Source organism: Periplaneta americana, chromosome 11, assembly GCF_040183065.1.
Source record: "Periplaneta americana isolate PAMFEO1 chromosome 11, P.americana_PAMFEO1_priV1, whole genome shotgun sequence".
Classification (NCBI taxonomy): domain Eukaryota; kingdom Metazoa; phylum Arthropoda; class Insecta; order Blattodea; family Blattidae; genus Periplaneta; species Periplaneta americana.
In genome coordinates, this window is record NC_091127.1 from 12,817,960 (window position 1) to 12,841,387 (window position 23,428).

At 36.5% G+C, this 23,428-nt stretch overlaps 1 protein-coding gene and 1 non-coding gene across 2 annotated transcripts in view; both read left to right on the forward strand.

Annotated features, from left to right (window-relative positions):
* Positions 1-232: 232 nt before the first annotated feature.
* LOC138708811 (uncharacterized) overlaps positions 233-23,428 on the forward strand; it is a 63,361-nt gene continuing 40,165 nt past the window's right edge. The window contains exon 1 of the mRNA XM_069839006.1: positions 233-1,176. Coding sequence (XP_069695107.1) covers positions 661-1,176 — 516 coding nt within the window. The 5' untranslated portion in view covers positions 233-660. The remainder of the gene's footprint in view (positions 1,177-23,428) is intronic.
* On the forward strand, positions 16,818-16,890 carry TRNAR-ACG (transfer RNA arginine (anticodon ACG)). Its single transcript has one exon. It is a non-coding gene; the product is annotated as a tRNA-Arg (tRNA).

Genomic DNA, 23,428 nt, shown 5'->3' on the forward strand with positions numbered 1-23,428 from the left:
TTTAAATAAGCAACATTACCAATTTTAGAAGAAATATAAACAAATAATATCCAGGGAAAACGTCGTAATTAAAAGAACTCTATAATTGACACCAATTTCAATCTTCCTACTGCTCTCCTGAAAAGTATAAAATTTTTACTTAAGACCTTTTCCCTCCCGACCACAGAATTCATTACAGTAAACATTAAGCAATTTTGTCAAATAATCCAGTTAATTTGAAAAACTTTATGACACTATTGCAGTAAGAAGGTTCACCAAGAAATGCAATTATTATTAATTTCTTTTTCTTAAGATATACCGTTCAAAATACCATAAAACGTTGCTCGTTTAGTTAAGTTCTACGTAACGGTCCTGTAACGTAAATAACTAATAAAGTATAGTTTAGTAAGATCTGGTAAATGTCTCAGATTCTGACACCCCTGATTGCCGGCGCGGCGTCAAAGTCGTACCTGAGATCCGAGAGGTATCGAGCGCATTGACAGAGATCCGCCGGGGAGGGGAAGGCTCCGTAAATAGCGGCGTGCGACGCGCGTGTATTTAGGCTCGCGAGTCCCCACAGAGGGGCCCCTCGAGTGGGACCGCGGCCACGAGTGGACGACGCTCGCCAGTCGCATCGCGACGCCCCGCGGTGAAACCTAGTTTCGAGTCCCGGCCGCGGCCATGAATATTTTATTCCGAAAACACTTCCACGCGGAACCCGAGAGAGGCTATGGCAAAGTGGGCGGCAAGGGGAACAAGGGGGTGCACGGGAAGCGAAGCAGGGAGTCGGGATACACCGTCATGGAGGAGCACCACTACCGGACCCACATCTTCCTGAGTCCTACAGGAGGCGGCTGCCAGGGATGTCTGGAGGCAGAGCCCATGACCCAGCGGCGGCCCTCGGTGACGCTCATGAAGTGGGCCGTGGGCGGCGTGGGGGGGAACCGGAGGAAGCCTAGTGGACGCACCGACAACGCACCTGCGGAGACGCCGACGCCGACGGCGAGCAGGCAGGTCAGCTTCAGCAGCGGGGCGCGACAGGGTGCCGGAGCCTACGGGACGGGCGCCGCGTCACCCCCCAACGCCACGACGCAGCCTCCCGCGACGAGGGAGCCCGTGACGCTGGCCACGCTCAACAGGGACTGCTTCATCATCCCCGTGGCCAGCCTGGACCGCTTCCTGCCCGCCGGCGTGCCGGTAAGTCCTCAGGTTCACTTATTGAAACGAAGATGAGACATAGGCTAGGATCTTCTTGACAATTCAGTCCTGTGTGATGTTACAGAAATATTACTGTTCGTAGTTTTTATTTACCTTTACTTTTTAACTTCGCTCTAAAATATATGCCATTAGGAAAGTTCAGGATAATAGACAGGGTTTGGAGTTGAATGGGTTCCATCAGCTGCTTGTCTATGCGGATGACATGAATATGCTAGGATAAAATCCACAAACGATTAGGGAAAACGCGGAAATTCTACTTGAAGCAAGTAAAGCGATAGGGTTGGAAGTAAATCCCGAAAAGACAAAGTATATGATTATGTCTCGTCACCAGAATATTGTACGAAATGGAACTATAAAAATTGGAGATTTATCTTTCGAAGAGGTGGAAAAATTCAAATATCTTGGAGCAACAGTAACAAATATAAATGACACTCGGGAGAAAATTAAACGCAGAATAAATATGGGAAATGCGTGTTATTATTCGGTTGAGAAGCTTTTGTCATCTAGTCTTCTGTCAAAAAATCTGAAAGTTAGAATTTATAAAACAGTTATATTACCGGTTGTTCTGTATGGTTGTGAAACTTGGACTCTCACTTTGAGAGAGGAACAGAGATTAAGGGTGTTTGAGAATAAGGTTCTTAGGAAAATATTTGGGGCTAAGAGGGATGAAGTTACAGGAGAATGGAGAAAGTTACACAACACAGAACTGCACGCATTGTATTCTTCACCTGACATAATTAGGAACATTAAATCCAGACGTTTGAGATGGGCAGGGCATGTAGCACGTATGGGCGAATCCAGAAATGCATATAGAGTGTTAGTTGGGAGGCCGAAGGGAAAAAGATCTTTGGGGAGGCCGAGACGTAGGTGGGAAGATAATATTAAAATGGATTTGAGGGAGGTGGGATATGATGGTAGAGACTGGATTAATCTTGCTCAGGATAGGGACCAATGGCGGGCTTACGTAAGGGCGGCAATGAACCTCCGGGTTCCTTAAAAGTAAGTAAGTAAGTAAGTAAGTAAGTTTTTATTTTATTTCACTTTCATTTACAAGGAACACGGAAATGAAATCGTTTACTATAACCAAAATGAGAAGGTAAACTACAATTTGCACGATGTGTATTGTGTTCCCAAAAGAACGACATATGGAGGTTGCAAACAAAACCGGTAATTTCCACCGAAAACAAAAAATGAGATTTTTTTATGGTTTCGGTGTGTTTAGAGAGGCATCTTTCTGAATATGTTACTGTTTTTATTCAAACTCGGTCATTTCCATAAGAAACAGTATGTTAAAATTATTCTAGAAAAATTGGTCACGTTTCTATCAGACACGTCTATTATTGGTCATACCGAATTCGTCATATACATATTTGTCACATGTGAAATATTTGTCACTCTTGTCAATTTGTCACTAAATGTTTTTGGTTACATGTGGAATATTTGTCATATTTTTAATCTATAATATTACACCACGAATTTATGACTTATTAATGACTAGGGCCGTGATAGCGGTATATGTGTATGAAGTCAACATAAGACGCCGGACAGAATGTAGTCGGCGTTTCAAGTACAGACAGCGGAAGCGAATTTGACACACGCCTAAGCAAGCACGTTCCGTGTTTTGTATACGATTATTGCGTGTTATAAAATCAAGACAATACAATTATTGTATAATAAGGATTAATATCGAAAAGATCTAAAATGCTTGTGAGGTTGAGAATAATTGCTGGAAATAATACTTAAATTGTCACAGAGTAGTAAAGCATAAGTCTGAAAAGATATTATATAATATATTATATATATATTTTATATATATATTTTTTATATTTATATATATATATATATATATATATATATATATATATTTATGGCCAGTTTGTCCACGTAATGTTTAATTTTGCTTAACGAATGTTAAATTAACAGTCTGTTTGTTTTTAACGCTTTGTTAATGTATTTTCCATTTGTTCAACATAATTTTGTTTATGCTCGACCATGCGGAAATGTACTAATTATACACCTGGTAGCAGTCCTTTAATGCATGTCATTAAAGTACACCTACTCATTAAAGTACAGGTGTTTTCAGCCAATAACAAGTCAGCTTTGTACCGTTATAAAACCGCAAGTATCGATTATTCTCGGATATGCAATCGAAAGAGAATTAGCGAAAAGTCACGGAGGCTAGAAATCCAATACTGTCGCAGAAGGTTATGTTCTGTTACTATAATAATTAGCGTTAATTGTAAATAATATTCAAATAAATTCAATTTGTCATCTCGTTTTTCAATGTCGAATTCAATAATCAAGGTTATACCAAGTTTAGCGGGATTACACCAAGGTCAATGACATTATTGTTCCTCGGAAAAAAATCAATACTTTCGAGTCTGCGCACATCTCACAATTCACGACCTAGAACAAGGTCACTTCCGATCTTGTCAGATACAAATAAAATGTATACATCTGAATAATTTCAAGTTAGAAATATGGTCGAGCATAAAAAGTCGTATGAAACTAGCCTATAATGATAGTAATTAAGAAGCTCGTATGAAAATTATGAAACTCGCTTGCGCTCGTTTCATAAACATCCACACTCGCTTCTTAATTACTATCATTATAGGCTCGTTGCATAATGTACTATTAAGATAACCAACACTTAAATATAACGTCTGTTAGCACTATTTTAACTACTCAACAGCAGTTGGTAATGATTCTACACATGTAAGACAATTTTTGATTGGCTAAAATTAATCTTTAAATTCTATATTATAGAGTGAGTCATGAAACTTGCATAAAATGACGACCTGTTATAGTAGGCCACGCTCCATAAACAAACAGTTGACAAATGAAAGTTGTAGGTGACGTGCTGAATAATAATTACAAAGTAAGGTTATATTTCCTCATTGCTATTATGGATACGAAATACGAAAGAAATAAAATAACACTGATGTATTTAAACAGTTCAAAGTATTTTTTAAATGTTATATTACCAGTCATATGCTAAACATTCCCTACAGAGAGACACAAAATATTAATTTCGTACGGTAACTTCTGTTCGAACAGCTGTGGAGACATCGGCCATATTTAACTAACTGTTAAACGAGTTAACTGCCCGAAATCCTACATTTAAAATTAACAATCTGTTAAACCAAACTGGTGTTGAAAACATACAATTTTATTCATTAACAAACTGTTTAGAGTTTAACAGTCGTTAAATTTTGTAACAATACTTGGAAAAACCGGCCATTAGAGTTTTGCATTACAGTTTTAGAATACCGGAAACGTATATGGCGTACAATTTTGTTTTCCATATATTTAACTGTTATATCTGTTATATTAATTTATTTATCACATCTATTCCGTATCTTACTTTTCTTGCATGTTGTTCGCCTGGTTTCGGTTTCTGCTGCAATAAACAACAACATTCATTTTCAAAGTTTCAAATGAAAATGACCGCCGAGTGTCGGATAGTACAGGGACATCACTTTATTTTTACCAACATTTTTAACATTAACCTGGCTATACTCGGAAACACTGTTGCCCCCTTCCATTACAGGAGTTTGATGTTACTAGTGCAATATGTAAACAAATCATTTTACTAAGTATAGGAGGAGAGAAAAGTAGTGTATCCATTTATGTTGTAGGGAAATACGATATTACGATTTTCAGTTTGATCATCACTTTTACGGAATTTATCAAAATACAGTAGAGTAGTAACATGTTTTTTTCAAAAACTCAACTTTTCAGGCGGCTATGTTCGTTATGTAATGTCTACTTTATTTAGCATATTAATTATTGATGTTAGCATACAATATAGAGAGTGCATTTAAATTGAGGGGGTCGTAAGTAAAGGGCTGTAAGTGCACTTAAATTACTTTTGAGAAAATGGGGTTTAAATATTTAAGCTTTCGTAAAATCGGTGAAATTTTTATTTAAATTTTAATGTGTGATGCGATTAAAATATCTCTTTGCCACTAAAATTTTAGATACTTTTGCTTACACTGGATGCACTTAACTCATGTTATTACAAATGTCACTAGCATTCCTTTGCTTCTAGCCACCTGAATTCAAAATAAGCTAATCCGAATTTTTAAACAAGTTGCTGAAAATGGTTGCCGTTCATTACAATGCAGGCTTCAATTCAGTACGCATATTATTAAAAACATTTTGAAGCATATTCTCTGAAATTGAATTTATCGTTTCTTGAATATAATTTTTAGTATGGTATTATTAATATAGGTTCTTTCTTCTATAGAAAACGCAACCATATTTCTGAAACACACTATACACTGCAGTGTTTACTTCACTGCTTGAAGACTTCGAATGCAACAGCGGCCGTAAGTTTGTGTGTTTGACGGGAGCAAGGACATTAGTGAAGGGGTGAGAGTGAAGTACATTCAGAAATGCAGGTACAATAAAAATGCAAGTAAAAATAAAATGATGTCCCTGTATAACCTTTTATGCGGAAAAACTGCGTTCTACATCGGCTGAAACCAAGGGCGCATATGTAAAATATTTCACATCATCAATTTCATTTCTACATCAAGTTTATAACAAACGCACTTGTCATCTGACAAAACTTTTGCAATTTTGCATACACCGTATTTATTTTGTATTACTGTGTGATGTAGATCATATTATCATATTTCCAAACAAAACCGCACATTTCTAAATATTTTGTCAAAATGCACAGAAAATGATTAAAAGCATGATAATAGTGATCAACATAAAATTTAACGTGGTAAAAGGATAAGAAAGTGGTACTAGAAAGATAGCTCAGGACATGGGATAAAGATGATGTCGTAGGATGTAAATTGATAGCTTCAGTGACTCAATAGCTACTTCTTTAATGATAGTAGTTGTACGCTTTGAATATAGGCAGGGGCGTACCCAACTGGGGTTACCGGGTTCAAACTCCCCACATGAACTTAAAAGAAATTACATATTTAGATTTGAGAATTTTTAAAATCCATAATGGTTTTCCCTTCTCTAATTTTTCACTGTCAGAGTAACAAAATCTACATCGACATAAGACACAGTCTTCTATCCCTCCTTCAATATAATCCCTGTGCTTGGTGCTTCGGCACATTCGAATTATGTTTGGGTTTCTGCCATCATGGAGAATTGCTCCGAATCAACAGACATAATACGGTTCGTTCTCTCATCGCAGCTTCAATCCGTCAGAATGCTTCCTATGAGGTTTATGAGGAGGTTGGTTGCATCTCTTCTGATGGCTCTACTAGACGTGCTGATATCATCATAATTGATCGGCAGAAGGATAAGGGTGTCATTCTTGATCTCACAGTCCGTTTCGAGATGCATGAGCAACAGTCACAAGAGGTGTGTCGTGAAAAACAAGTCATATATGAGCCTTGTTGTCAGCATCTTGGAGCACAATACCACATCACACATTGGACAGTTTCTGGGCTCATGTTCGGTGCCCGTGGCACGATCCCACGAGAAACTTTAAATCAACTTAAACAATATAAAATTTCTGATGCAACGATTGATGCCATAGGATCTCACGTGTTAAAATCATCCTTAGCTATAATTAGTAATCATTTGTACCCAACAAAATTTGTATTGTAAGTGATTTCCTATGTTTTCTTATCTTAATGTTTTTTTTTTCTTTCCAAGTGTCACAAAATTGTTTTGTTTACTTATTTTTCTTTGTGAATTGATTAGTAGGCCGATCTATCGAACCCTTATTTAGGACGGATTTTGTTTATACAAATTATTATTATTATTATTATTATTATTATTATTATTATTATTATTATTATTATTATTATTATTATTATAAAGAGGCCTATCGCCTACCTATCATAACTGTTGACTATATATTTTACAGATTGGAAGTGAAATAGCCTTGCAGATTTCCAGAGCTAATAGCTCATGTTGTAAAACGTAAAGGTATCCCCGTAACATGCCATGAAGGCACTTGGGGGGCATGGAGGTAGAGCCCCGTGCTTTCCATGACCTCTGCACTAGAATGAGGTGGTGTGGTCGGCACCACGCTCTCACCGCCTTTTACCCCCGGGAAAGACCCGGTACTCAATTTTATAGGAGGCTGAGTGAACTTCGGGGCCGTTCTGAAAGTTTGGCAACGACAAAAAACTATATCATCATATTGGTGGAACGTTAATAGTTTTTCCAGAAAAAAAAAGTTTTTTTTTTCTCAAATGTTTAACAGCCTCTTATTCGGTAACTACTGCGAGTAGAACCGTGATTTTTGTCCATATCAATAGGAAAACTAATAAAGAATAATTTATCCGTCTCGTGTATTTCAGTATTGTGGACGATTTCATGTAAATTTAATTTTAAAAACCTCTATATCCCCAAGGCTTCTATACTGTCAATAGGTTATCTCATTTTTCATTAGCCAATCAAATGGCTAATTGGCTGATGACGCGCGAAGAGTCCAATGCTCATTGGTCCTTTATTTTCAAATTCATAGCGAGATCAGCGTACATTATAAACATAACCGCCTGAAATAAAAACATTACAGTGGGTATAAACCAATTGTATACGTATCATGGCACAATATAAATACAGTAGAACTTGGTTATAGCGACCTAGTTTTGTGCGACACCTCGCCTATAACGTCAAATATTCTGTGGTCCCAACTAATTCCCCTCAAGACATAAGCTTTCCTACCTTGCTTAATACGACAAACGTATATGCGTCTACCTCGCATATAACGTCATTTTCAACCTCAATTTGGAATAAGATTTTCTAAGAACCAAAGTATTTTAAGAAATATTTTGTTGAAATCTGGCCCCTTCTGTCATAGACCTCTGGAATGCAGGCGGATTCCCCACCCCATTGTAACCTGCCCGAATTCATGCGATATTAGATCAGTTTCGACAGGAAGTTTTCACTAAGTGCACGCATTTTAACGCAGTATGGCCACTAAAAGAAGTGAGTGTCGCTTTAGAAGTCATTAGAATTATGAACATGTTCTATGAAGCTAGGAAGGAAGCAGTGAAATTGCAACTGAAATTATGAACACAGAACGTAATTCAGAAAGTGTGTATTGGACAAGTAAGAAACAACAGAGTAAAATCACTGATTACTTCACTCTTAAGTAAAGTAGTTTGGTGAGTACTGAACAAACTGTTTTAATACAGAATACTTTATTTATAATTGTAAGCCTACGTGTATTTTATTATCTTCATGATAGGCTTAAAAGTCAATACATAAATCTGAAATAAGTATAATTGTTAAGTTTGTTATTTTTCATTTTCTACCTAACTAGATTGATAATGTGAATCTTGGTTACTACGACACTCGTTTATAACAACATAATTTTTAAGGTCCCTTGGATGTCGTTATAACCAAGTTCTACTGTACGTTGAAAGTGTTTATACCAGCGAATAGGGATTATTAAGAATGGACACTTCGCGTCGGTACCTTTGATGTAGCCGGACTGATTTCAATGACCTTCAAGCCAGCTAAAACGTGAGATTCTGCTTTTTCCCTAGAGTTGGCGCTGACATCACACCAGTTAGCAGTCGACACAGCGGAAATATAACACATATAATTAATACATCTAGGTACATTATGTACTCAAATAAAATAAATTGGATACATAAAATAATAAATCCGTCATTAACTGTAATGTCTAGACTCTAGAGTTCCTTTATAATGAGAGTTGAGACGTTGACCCTAACAACAATTAAAATATGTAATGATTTGATAGCACTGAAAATGGAAAAACAAAACTCTTACGAGAAGTAAAACCATATACCTATATTATATTATATTATATACAAATATTAAACGAATTCGATACTTAATTTTATAATGTATTATATTTTTTATAATATAATTTATGATATCTGAAATATAAAATATTATTATTACAACTAGTTTGTCACTGAGAAATAAGGAAAAGCTGTTAACTTGAATTTATTTGAAGCAAAGCGTTACTGGATTATGCAATAAGGTAGGCGATGTTTGGATCCTGTGTCTCAACTCTATTCTCAATTATTATCTTAGCGTATGCTCGATTACACTAACCTCTAGCGCTTGAAAGTGGAACTATATGCAGGCGCACAGAGAAACAAAACACAGGAAAATTCGCTCAGTGTCCATTCTTTATAATCCCTATTCGCTGTTTATACCATGTGTATAAAAGCTATACTTAAACTTGTCACTGCGTTATTTTTCTGTATTTCTTAACATTTCGTCTGCTCTCAGTGTCTGCCGTTGATTTTCCAGTCTTGTGTTTATAAAAATTCTGACACCCCTTTGCTATGCTGCTGTTAAAGCTGCTCGAAAATCAGGAACAAAATCGTCATCTTTAAAATGATCAGAGCATGATCTGCTTGTATCAGGATTGAATTTATCCTGTCATTTGAACGCAATTACCCATTTTTTTTTCTAATTCCTAAATCTTTAGAAATGGTAAAGAGAGACAACTCTTTATTTTTATCGTTAGAATCGTTGCATAACGCAACAGCACATCTTTGACCTGGCATAATGCATTCAAAACAACATAAACAAGAAAAAACACGAGATACTGCTTTGAAGCATTTGAGCTTTGGCGCGCTCAGCTATCTTGTGACGTCAGAATCGCTCTCCTTTCCCCGTCGATCCCTCGCCAACAAGCTCGATACTAATGCAACCTATGAGAAGTTTAGAAGCTTTGCTATATCCCAGCTATTCTCTGTAACAATGAAACATGTCAGTCGTTGTTGCTATGACATTCCCTTTGTATATGTGAATTCTCTGAATAAAATAGTTTCAGCGAACTTCAATAAGAATTTCAGCTTGATACGTTTGTATCCCTCGGTAAAAGGCATACGTTTCTCTCCCTTGAAGTTGTCCTCGGTGGTCTTAATGATTAGGCTACCAAGCTTGCTGTTCGGAAATTCATACCTTGTCGAAGGTGGTGACTTTTCAAAGAGATAGAGACTCGGCATGACTTTCTTCGAAAGGAAAATAAAGTCGGGGTTATAAGTTGTATATTTACAGCACGTAAAATATTGCTGTAGCTAACTAAAAACTGCTTGAGACAAAAGTAACGCTTGCCATTTCACGTCAAACAAATCTCCTTCGGGAACATAGATATTTGTAAAAAAAAACTGATGCTCGAATTTACTCGTATAAATTCTGGCATTGTTGCGAAGATCCTAAAAACTTCAACATCGTTAAAGCGTCCAGAAGGCGGTGAAGTGGATGAACAGTGCTAAGCATTCAGAATATACTTAAAGCGAATAGACTACGTAGAGAAGAACTTATTCACCCTATAAATACGCCTTTATAAAAGCTATGGAGGTAAGACACGCAGCCACTAGGATGGGTTTGAACTTTATGAAGCCCTCAAAACCGGAACAGGGCGATTAGAATAAAGGTTTAGCTACAATAAAGCAAAGAAATTCGCAGTGGCGAGAGACAACAACCAGTGGCTGTACAACCTACAAAATTATAACATAGAGTGTCCCAAATTGATGTATATACTCTTTGAAATACTATTTCACAGCAAAGAAATGAGATAGAAATACGATTTTTGCGATTTATGATTCAGAAGGCAGTGAAAAGCATGGAAACATGTTAATCTGTTTATAAACAAACATGGCGATGCAATTATCGTTCGATAAACATAAGTGAATGTACTGAAATGTTATTGGAAAGTGGAGAATGTTGTTGAGGTTCAACGACGTTGGAGGGTTGAATTTGGAACACAACAACCAACAAGGTTAACTATCACAAGAATCCGAGACAAGTTTGAAGTCGACGGAACGGTGCAAGATAATGTGTTGAAAGGGCGGTGTTGAAAGTAAGAGAAGTTCCACCGATAACGAGAGTGTTGATGCAGTCATGCAGGCTTTTGCACAATCCCCAAAGAAGTCAATGAGGCAATGTTCTCGTGAGATTGGTATCAGCAAATCCAGTCAGTGTTCATCAAATTTTGCAAGCTCAAAAATGGAAGCCTTACATTCCGAGACTTGTCCACGCACTAAATTAGGACGACCCAGAGATGGATAGGACGAAGTGGAAGTGCCGCGGAGTTCCCACCTCGATCTCCGGATTTAACCCCTCCAGACTTCTACCTATGGCGAACTCTAAAGGACACAGTGTATGCCACAAAACCACTAACACTGGAGGAATTGAGAGTTCAGATTGAACATGCCTGTAATGATATTCCATTAGGAACAATCCAGTTGGTATGTCGCTCTGTTGTATGTCATTGTTGAGAGTGTACTGTGGCAGAAAGGGGTCATTTCGAAAATGTACGAGCTTAAGGAATACAAAACCGCAAAAATTGTATTTCTGTTCCATCTCGTTGCTGAGAAATAGTGTTTCAAAATGTGTATACATCAATTTGGGACACTCTGTATATTCTATTGTATTCTTTTCATCCTATCCCCATCCCAAATAAAATGTAAGTTATACTGTGAAATATAATTAATAATTAATATGATTATAATACATTTTGCATTCGTGTACATGTATCTTGTATTGAATGTGATCTTCAATAGAATTATATTATTGGCTAATAGTTTATGTTCTACTCGAACAAGGAAGAATTGTTATCAATGAAAACTGAATTTAGATATCAATGTACGTATGTAATACGGAATAAATTGCCTCAAGAACAGTGCACCAGATTTAAAATATTGCCGTTAAGCGGCGTTGCTATATTTTTCCGTAATGTGGCATGCAAGATAATCGCAAAAGAATCTCTTGTCCAGTGAGTCAACATTGTCGTTAAATTATTCTTATTTGAATGATATAATATTGTTTTTATCTATTTTATATTTAATATTTATTTATATTAAATTAAATGTTAGCATAAGAAGTCAGGAACACCCTTATGAGCAAAACTCGTGTTCCAGTGTAGTTCCATCTACTACAATAAATACAGTAGCCAATACATAGAAATATAAAAAAAAAACAAAAGAAAAAATAAGAACATAAAAACTGTATACATAGAATGAATTTAAATATAATTTATAAGTAGATCTTTATTATTAACTCCGTACGTAGATGAAATTATTGGAGATCATCAGTGCGGTTTTCGGCGTAATAGATCGACTATTGATCAGATTTTTTGTATTCGGCAGATAATGGAGAAAAATGGGAGTATAAGGGTACAGTATATCAGTTATTCATAGACTTCAAAAAGGCATATGACTCGGTTAAGAGGGAAGTATTATATGATATTCTTATTGAATTTGGTATTCCCAAGAAACTAGTTCGATTAATTAAAATGTGTCTCAGTGAAACATACAGCAGAGTCCGTATAGGTCAGTTTCTATCTGATGCTTTTCCAATTCACTGCGGGCTAAAGCAGGGAGATGCACTATCACCTTTACTTTTTAACTTCGCTCTAGAATATGCCATTAGGAAAGTTCAGGATAACAGGCAGGGTTTGGAATTGAACGGGTTACATCAGCTTCTTGTCTATGCGGATGACGTGAATATGTTAGGAGAAAATCCACAAACGATTAGGGAAAACACGGAAATTTTACTTGAAGCAAGTAAAGCGATCGGTTTGGAAGTAAATCCTGAAAAGACGAAGTATATGATTATGTCTCGTGACCAGAATATTGTACGAAATGGAAATATAAAAATTGGAGATTTATCCTTAGAAGAGGTGGAAAAATTCAAATATCTTGGAGCAACAGTAACAAATATAAATGCCACTCGGGAGGAAATTAAATGCAGAATAAATATGGGAAAAGCGTGTTATTATTCGGTTGAGAAGCTCTTATCATCCAGTCTGCTGTCCAAAAATCTGAAAGTTAGAATTTATAAAACAGTTATATTACCGGTTGTTCTTTATGGTTGTGAAACTTGGACTCTCACTCTGAGAGAGGAACATAGGTTCAGGGTGTTTGAGAATAAGGTGCTTAGGAAAATATTTGGGGCTAAGAGGGATGAAGTTACAGGAGAATGGAGAAAGTTACACAACGCAGAACTGCACGCATTGTATCCTTCACCTGACATAATTAGGAACATTAAATCCAGACGATTGAGATGGGCAGGGCATGTAGCACGCATGGGCGAATCCAGAAATGCATGTAGAGTGTTAGTTGGGAGACCGGAGGGAAAAAGACCTTTAGGGAGGCCGAGACGTAGATGGGAGGATAATATTAAAATGGATTTGAGGGAGGTGGGGTATGATGATAGAGACTGGATTAATCTTGCACAGGATAGGGACCGATCGCGGGCTTATGTGAGGGCGGCAATGAACCTTCGGTTTCCTTAAAAGCCATTTGTAAGTAAGTAAGTAAGTAGATCTTTATTTTTTTTTATTTTTAGTTGTTTATTTAACGATGCTGTATAAACTACTGGGTTATTTAGCGTCGATGGGTTTTCGTGATAACGAGATGGTATTTGGCGAGGTGAGGGCAAGGATTCGCCATAGATTACCTGACATTCGCCTTATGGTTAGGGAAAACCTCGGAAGAGACCCAACCAGATAATCAACCCAAGTGATAATTGAACCCACGCCCGAGCATAACTCCGGATCGGCAGGCAAGCCAATTGATTAATTATTTTTTTAACTTAATAACAGGAAATATAGAAAATTCAGGCTGTATTTCGAGTTATAATTTGGTCCAAGACTAATAGGCGTACAGTGTTTTAAATTAATGTTATTACATCAAAAATAAAAATAAAATAAATAGCTTTATTTAAAGCTCTTGTACACGTAGAGTTACACCGTCAAAGGTTTTCTGGATCAGACATGTCGCTCCTACACACTTTTGTCTTCTTTTGCACCTAGTCTCTCTAAATCGTCTGATTCCTGCAAAATTCTCTGTAAACTATCTGGTAGGGTTAGTGATAACTTAAAAATTATAAACTCCCTGCGGTGGCTGTCATTCAGGCTGTCCGAGTTCGAGTCCCGGTTACGATAGGATCTTTCATTGGAAAATATATACGTAATAATACTGTGACGGACAGGGTCGCAATTGGGGTTTTCCGGAGTTCTTCCGTTTCCCCACGTTAGGCACAAACATCGCTTCATCCCATCTCTGTTCCGTTATTGTTCCTTAGCTTTCCCCGATTGCCGGCTGGTGAGGTACGGAAGAATTAGTCTAGGGATGAAACCTGGATACTTAGCGGACATTAGTGTAGTCAGCTGGTATGTAGTGTGAATTGGGAATGCGTCTAGTTTGGGGTCAGAGTAAAAAATTATCATAGCTGCAGAGCTAGGGTTCGCCCTCTCGTTTGAATATTTTCTATATCTCGAATTTTCGATAACTCGAAGCATTACCAGTTAATGTTACAAATTTCTTTCAACGTATCATAGTGTTTGAATGTTACCTTATTTCCACCGTATAGGTACTGTGTAAACCAGTATCTACAATATCCTGTAAAGATGAGGTAATTGCACGAAGGTTTGGGGACCAAGTCCCCAACAGGGGTAGGGGGGCGAAGCCCCATAAAACAAGAAAGAATACATTATAAAATGTAACTCGTACCTTAAACTCAAATGGGATGGACCGGTTAATTACTATAAATTAATTGCACGAAGGTTTGGGGACCAAATCCCCAACAGGGGTTTTTAGGGGGCGGAGACCCCTAAAGCAAGAAAGAACACATCATAAAATATAACTCGTACCTTCAACCCAAAGGTGATGGACCGGTTTATTAGACTACTATAAATTAATTGTATGAGGGTTTGGGGACTAAGTCCCCAACAGGGGTTTTTAGGGGGCAGAGCCCCCTAAAACAAGAAAGAACACATTATAAAATGTAACTCGTACCTTCAACCCAAAGGTGATAATGTAATAATATAATATAATTATGTTGTACGTAGCAAGATCGATTATTCAATTGATAGGATATTTTATGAGGTTGTCACGACTGATATATCTATTGTCAATTGCTTTATTTGTCAGAAGGCCTTGACTGACGGGTATATAAGGACTGGCGCTCTTACGGGTGGAGGTCGGGGTTTCTGTTGGCCCACAAGCAACAAGTTATACTAAATATGTTAAACATAAAAACGACCTATTTAACGAGTACTGGGTATTAGGAAATTCCCCAGCTGGTATATAGTGTGAGTTGGGAATGCGTCTAGTTTGGGGTCAGCGTAAAAAAATTATCATAGCTGCAGAGCTAGGGTTCGCCCTCTCGTTTGAATATTTTCTATATCTCGAATTTTCGATAACTCGAAGCATTACCAGTTAATGTTACAAATTTCTTTCAACGTATCATAGGGTTTGAATGTTACCTTATTTCCACCGTATAGGTACTGTGTAAACCAGTATCTACAATATCCTGTAAAGATGAGGTAGAAATGCTGCAGTCATTACCACGGCAATGATCTATGAAAAAGTAATAGGCCTAGTTCTATTACGTTGCTATAATCATGTCGCTCCGACCGACAATTAGGTACAAGACATGTGTAATGCGTGTTGCAATTGCCAAGCAACCACACATTCTGACAACTCGATGCTTGAATGAGGGAATGGAGCAAGCAATGTTTGCAATTTATACAGTTTCATTAATATCCGGCTTCACAACCACTGAAATATCCATTGATTTTGTTTATAGACAGCGGATTCGATCTCTGATAAATAAGAGACTTTTTCTTAATCGTAATTTCCAAATTGGTTAGGATCTACGTACTGTACAAATATCTGAAGTTTTTATGGAAGATGCTCAAGTGGACAGAAGAGATCGCATGTATGAACTATGCATTTTTTGGGGTTATTTTACGACGCTGTATCAACATCTAGGTTATTTAGCGTCTGAATGATATGAAGGTAATAATCCCGGTGAAATGAGTCCGGGGTCCAACACCGAAAGTTACCCAGCATTTGCTTGTATTGGGTTGCGGGAAAACCCCGGAAAAAACCTTAACCAGGTAACTTGCCCCGACCGGGACTCGAACCCGGGCCACCTGGTTTCGCAGCCAGACGCGCTGACCGTTGTTATGGTACTTAATGTGGGATATTCACCTAAGATAAACATATATTGCGAAACCAGGTGGCCCGGGTTCGATTCCCAGTCGGGACAAGTTACCTGGTTGAGTTTTTTCCGGGGTTTTCCCTCAACCCAATATGAGCAAATGCTGGGTAACTTTCGGTGTTGGACCCCGGACTCACTTCACCGGCAGTATCACCTTCATCTCGTTCAGACGCTAAATAACCTAAGATGTTCATAAAGCGTCGTAAAATAACCTACTAAAAAAAATAAACATTTATTTATTCTTACGTACGCTAGATGTTGTAGAGATACAGAATACATTTATCTGACGAAATATTTTCTTGAACTTTCCTCAGAATTTCTTAGTATAAATTAATAATAATATTATCAAATTTAGTTCCCCTCCCAGCGAAGTTCGAAGTAAATCCTGGAGTAATCATAAAACCGATTACTATCATGTAAGTACATTTAACTATCGTCATATTATTATGCCTTCACTTTCAATATCGTCATTCATCAGCCTTTCTCGTGTTGACATGAGGAAAGTAATGAATTTGTCTTGAAATCCTGGATCTGTCCATTCTATATTTTTAATAAATATAAATATAAATTATAAAATAACGATTTACCAAGTATTAGAAATAGTTATGTGCTTTAACAGCAAATTATTCCTAGGCCGCCGGCCGATGCAGTTCCATCAATATCACACGTACTTAGTGGACGTTTGACTCCGTGGCCCTGTGGCGCAACGGATAACGCGTCTGACTACGGATCAGAAGATTCCAGGTTCGAATCCTGGCAGGGTCGCTTAATCTTTTTGTAACTTTTTTACTTCTTTAAAATATTTCCTCATTATGAAATTTTTACTTCTCCACCATTACATGGTCACTAATATAGAGATAAAGTAGAATTAATTGTTATTTCTTCTTTTGGCCCATGACGCTGTTTTTGAAATTGCAATGGTGAAATCGTATTTTATGTCTAAAAATTTTTATTATTTACTTAGTATATATACGTACTATGTGATAAATGAAATTGAACATCGCAATACATAGAGCTAGATAAAAAGGTTATAAAAATACAATTGACTTATAATTACGATTGAGAGAGAACACTTAACATGGACTATTGCGAATGGATTGTTCTCGACCCAGTTTTATGCACGTTCTCTCAATATTGACATTGATCGAAGTTTAATAATTAGTAACGCTACGCCGCATTGCAGCACTCAAATTAGTGCGAATTAAAATTGAACAAACGCTTTGTTTCTCGTTATGAATCTCTTGACTGAAGTGAAATTGTTTTCATTGGAAGTGCATTTTAATGCCTCATTGCTTATCGCACCATGCGGGATATTTTCATACTTCATGATGGAGCATCGTTATCTCGATCAGAGAACCGGCTTTCCAAGCCCGAGGCTCGTGATCAAATTCCAACGAGTCCGGAAAAAAATGTATGGCAGGCGAAGATTATGTTGAGGCATATTTTACGAAATACTACAGGACATCATTTTATTTTTACTTCAATTTTTATTGTACCTGAGTTTTTGAATGTACTTCACTCCCACCCCTTCTACTAATGAAGTTCCAACTGTCCTCCTCACAGAACCAAGGCCGCATATATTAAACAGCACTGAGTTAGTGAGTATAGTACGTTCCAGAAATATGTTCGCGTTTTCCAGTGACGAAAAAGCTTTCAATATTGAATCATATTTTCGCACAGGTACTGTCCGTTTGCCTACGTCGCATCCCGATTTCCCCCACCTGCTTCTACTCGACCCTCTGTAACAGCTGGGCTGTCTTAGCTCTTTTCTGAAAACATTAATTTTCTGTTAGGAATTGGACGTTTACGTAATGTTATACAACTGTCTAAAATAACTTAAATAAAAGGGCCTCGTTAAGTAATTAACTGTCACGTGATTTCCCCCCTTTCTACGATCCTGCGGCATAACCACTTGGACGGACAGTAGATAGCATGTCTGAGTAATTTTATCTGTGCGGGTCGGGCAGAAGTGAAGATTGAATTTACAGTACGTAAGGTACTCTTTTATAGAGTAGGTACAGAATTATTTGAACATGAGTTACTAGTACGAAGGACGAAACTGGTAATTGGAATTAGATGAAATAGTCTATAGTGCGATAATATGCCTGTATCGAAATGAACGGCCACCATTTTAAAAAATGTGTTTAAATATCCATATTATGATTATTTTTCAATTTAACTTCATTCTCTATATTGTACGCTAATGTGCTGTAGACAGTATAATATATACTGCATAATGAATACGTTCGCATGGATAACTCAGTTCTTGAGTAAAAACACTTATTGTTAATACAGTACTGATTTTGTTTAAACAAAAACCTAATGAAAATAATCGAACTCAAAATCGCGATATTTCCTAGTTTACGTAAATGGATGAACTACTTTTCTTCCCTCCTATACCCAGTAAAATCATTTCTTTGTGTTTTACGCCAGTATCATCGAACTCCAGTCGTGGAAGGGGGGTAGCAAACTGTGTTTCCGGTTCTCTAAAGGTATAGCAAGGTTAATATTAAAAATGTTAGTAAAAATAAAATGATGACTCTGTACTTCCATCTGTCATTGTTCAGTCATCGTCACCGCCACATGATGAATTTCCTGCTTGTCGGCTAGCAAATGTAGTCTTCGGCACGAATCGCTGTCACGTGATTATCATGATCTAGTCATGGCCATCTTGACAACCGCATAATATAAATACATGTTCAAAGTTCTATAAAACAAAGGAATTGCTATATTAAACTCCTGTTAAACGTGCATTTATATATAAATTTGTTCAATGTTGGCCATGTTATGACTAAGAATGTGACGTCGCGCCGTAGCCTGTGTTTCCGTTAGCCACGAAGACAACAATATGACGTTTTTGTACATTTGCATCATTTTTATTTTTATGGCAACCTTTTTGGCAAATAGGCCTGTTAACCCTTAAATTGACAAAGTATCCTATAGGATACAACAAGTTAATATGATATATGCTATAATTTTAATAGAACAATAGAAAAAAATTGGTAGGAAAATTAAAATTTCACAATACTATAATATTGTATAACCTATAAAATATGGACATTGCGATAGTTGTTTTCTTTACAGTCCGACAAGGTTTAATAAAGTAGTGTGAAAAATGAAGTTTTGTCAATTTAAGGGTTAAGACATTATTTTTTTTTATTTTATTGAGCTCCCTCAAATTAGAGGCTGCCATTAGACAAAGCATACAAAACAATATAAATGATGAAAGATAACAGAGTACGGAAAAAAGTAAACAAGTACACAAACAAACAAACAAACAAACAATGGCAATTTACAGAATAAAAAATGTTACAAGTAAAGAAGCAATGAAAGCTAATAAGAGAAAGAAAAAAGATAATGTTGCGTTAGTTTTTCCAGTACACTGGATTAGAGTCCATATAGGTGGTTTCGTAAAAGTTTGGCTGACTGCAGTGATACCTTGAATTAATCTATACTAATAATAAATCTGTAGCCGAAATTTTTCTGGTAATTTTCGATTTTCCAAAAATAATTGGTCCTAACATATATAATTAACCACCCTGAAACCGAAAATCGCTTTTTTGAAATTTTTGTTTGTACGTCTGTCTGTATGTTTGTTACCTTTTCACGCGATAATGGCTGAACGGATTTCGATGAAAATTGGAATATAAATTAAGTTCGTTGTAACTTAGATTTTACGCTATATGGCATTCAAAATACATTATTTAAAAGGGGGGTTATAAGGGGGCCTGAATTAAATACATCGAAATATCTCGCTTATTATTGATTTTTTTTTTTAAATGTTACATAACAAAAGTTTCTTTACACATAATTTGCGATAAGTTTTATTCCTCAAAAAATTTTGATAGGACTGATATTTCATGAGATAAATGAGTTTTAAAATTAAAATAACTGCCATCTAAGGCCGTGTAATGAATTAAAAAACAAATGACTTCGTCTATAAGGGGCCTTGGTCAGCAACAATCGAAAGCTATGAAACATAGCCTACAGAGAATGTTTATATGTTTGTATGAAATAATATCGGAAGCTAAATTAACCGATTTGTATAATTAATTATTATTTCACCATTTGAAAATGTAGTTTCTCTAGATGGACATAATGATACAATGTTATTACAGTAACTTCTGATATAATATAATATAATATAATATAATATAATATAATATAATATGTAATATAATATAATATAGTATAATATGTAATATTATATAATATAATATAATTTAAGTTATTTGAAGGGTTCAGAACCATAGTGGGCCAAGCGCCATTTACTGAATACGTAGAAAACAAGGGTTAAAATTAAGTTATTACCATAATTCAATGGAAACCTATAACAAGTAAAATAAAGTATACACATTAAATCTAAATGATGTCAATGTTCATTAAACTATGGTTGCATGTAATAAAAATTAAGAAACATGTTAAAGGAATTGTCATTGCACCAAATGAGTGTCTCTGGACCAAAATGATCGCATTTTAATTATTTGGATGCAATTTAAATTAAGTAACATATTAAACGATTTATCCTTCTATCAAACACGAATGTTCCCTGGATCAAACGTCATATTGTAATTATGTAATTACTTTATATTTATTTCTAACGGGTGCAGCGGAGCGCACGGGTACGACTAGTACTTAATATAAATTAGCAGTTTCTCTGTCCTGTATCCTAATAAAAAATATGTATGCTATAAGCTGACACTATTCTGAATAAAAGGAAATTTTTAAAATTATCATATCTTTATCTTTATTTATTCAAGAGCAGTAACAAAAGTAATCGAGCACTATATCAAAGTTTTAAACATATAAATCTACCTTCATTTAAATGCTTTTATTAGTCTAATAACGATTATTTTTAATTGTGTTCAATATTTCTCCTTATAGAACATAAAATATACTTCCATAATCACGGTTTTAAACATTTTTAACCTTAGATTTTGGTACATTTTAAAGTCTGTATCAGATTAGCCCAACTTTTTTTATTGTATCATAGTAGCCCTACTTGATCCTACCTTCAATAGCAAATTTAAATATTTTATACGTTACAAATGAAGCTGAATACGATTTTGTCGACTTCGGTAATCTGTCTTGGTAATGTTCTGTGTTGACAAGTTTTGCTACATGCAGTTATTTTGGCGCGGAACTTGACGGTGACAAGGATTGTAGAGCAGCGTTTAGGACAGCCTTGGCTTATTTTAGACAACATTACGGTCGCCTCTCCGTGATCTAAACTAAAGATACAATCCAGTGAAATCAGCTGGTTCGCGCCGGGCTGCAAACTCGGACGTTCGACTGCCCAGTCCTCTAAAGCTACGGTTTGGCTACGACGATGTTCGTCGAACGAACATCGCCGACGATTGGAATCGCCAGCGGTCATCGTCAGAGAGTGGTTTCTTTACCGGCGAACTTCGTAGATGGATAGTAAATTGTTTTATATAGTTGACTATGCCTGATCAGCTGATAATATATGTGGATGACAATGAAATGATGAAATGAAATGAAATGATTAGCCTAAAAAATGTCCCGTTAAGGGCAAAGGCCTCCTGCTATAGAGGGAGAGCTCTATTTGTCTCACGCGGTGAGCTACTCCGCGTAAGAGTGGAATTGTTCACTTGGTTCACATTCTGCACACTTTGGTGTTGTTCGCTTGTTTCTGTCGCACTTGTTTTAGTCGCCGTTCGCTTGTCTTATGTTTTTCCAGTCTTCCCTATGTCTTGCTCTGCTTGACCAATGGCTTCCTACTCGTTCACTGAAGAGGTCGGCCCATCTTCGTCGTGGTCTTCCGGGTGATCTCTTGCCAATGCGGGGATCCCATAGTGTGACTTTCTGCGTCCATCTTCCGTCTCTAAGTCGTGCAACATGGCCTCCCCACTTCCATTTGATGTTGGTGGCTTGCAGTGGTGGATCGTCAATTGCTGCCATCTTTTGTAGCACTTCGTTTGGAACTCTGTCCCTCAGTGATAAGGTGGATGACAATATGATAACGTTATAATATAAGTTTTGCCTTGAAAAACAAGTACGGATCTTTAAAGTACCGGCAGTTAATGTCATGTTTAGAAATAGATATACAGAGGGGTCTTTTAATTCACTGGTATTAAGACATCTTGAAAATGAACCCACCAATTTTAAGGAATATTTCAGACTTTCTTCCGAACAATTTCATTTTGTCTTAAATTCAATTGAAAGTGATATTGTAAAATTATCCACAAAATTTATTCACAAACAAAAAGCCCAGCTGAAAGATAAGTATAACTTTACGGTAAAAACCAATTATGTAAACACTTTATTTTTACTTTTTACAATGTTATTTTTTTCATTTAGGAGCATTTATTTAGGGCATGTTACAAATAAAAGAAATAATGTGAGGAGGTTTTGCACTTCTCTCCTTTGCTCGGAATTCGACTTCACTTACTATTTCACACTCTAACTTTTGCTTCAGTAGCTAAATCTGCCACATCGTGTATGTATCCTTCAATTATGAATCACTTTACTCAATTGTATTAACAGTTCTGGTTGTTGCAAAATATAGATTTGTTATTGTTTACGTTGGTTATTCTTTTTGGCTAATGTCGAACAGGGATTTGTGCTTAATCAATTAATATCTCATCTTCATTAGTGCAGAAAATGCAGAAAGATTTCTGTTTTACCGCCATTATGGTATGTATGATGTATAAATCACATGTTATTAAATGATTTAATTCATGACCTACTGTAATTTTACAGTTGGTTTCTCGGCGATGATCGCCAGGTTTTTGCCTCCAAGGCAAACGCCGCCGATGTTCGTCGAGCCCAGCGACGTTCGTTGACGTTCATCGCCGTAAAGAAACCATGCACATTCAAATCAACGGGACAGAATCCCAGCGAAGATCGCCGTAGCCAAACCGTAGCTTTAAACCTTACTCAGTCAGTTGGCTTAGAACCATAAAGGTTATAAGTTATACACTATTGATCGGAAGCATAAAAATAACTTGCGTTCGATATTAACAGCTTTCAGGGAATCTTTGTATTAGTTTAAGACGGCTTGCAGTAGTTAAAGGTAGATAAAGCCATAGCTCAGTCAGCTGACTATCTGACTAAGGAATAAGGATTCGATTCCAGTCAGATTCTGTAAGATTTGTATTGAACATGTTATCTCTGAGATAGCGTTATCTTAGCTTTGCATGTCCTCTTTCCACCATAATTCAGTTATTGCTCCATTTTCGTCATAGTCATCCTTGGTGGTCGAGTGGTTACACTGGTGGCCATAATTCTGGAAACTTTTTGTTTTTGTATTGAATTATTATAACATCTGCATTGATTCACA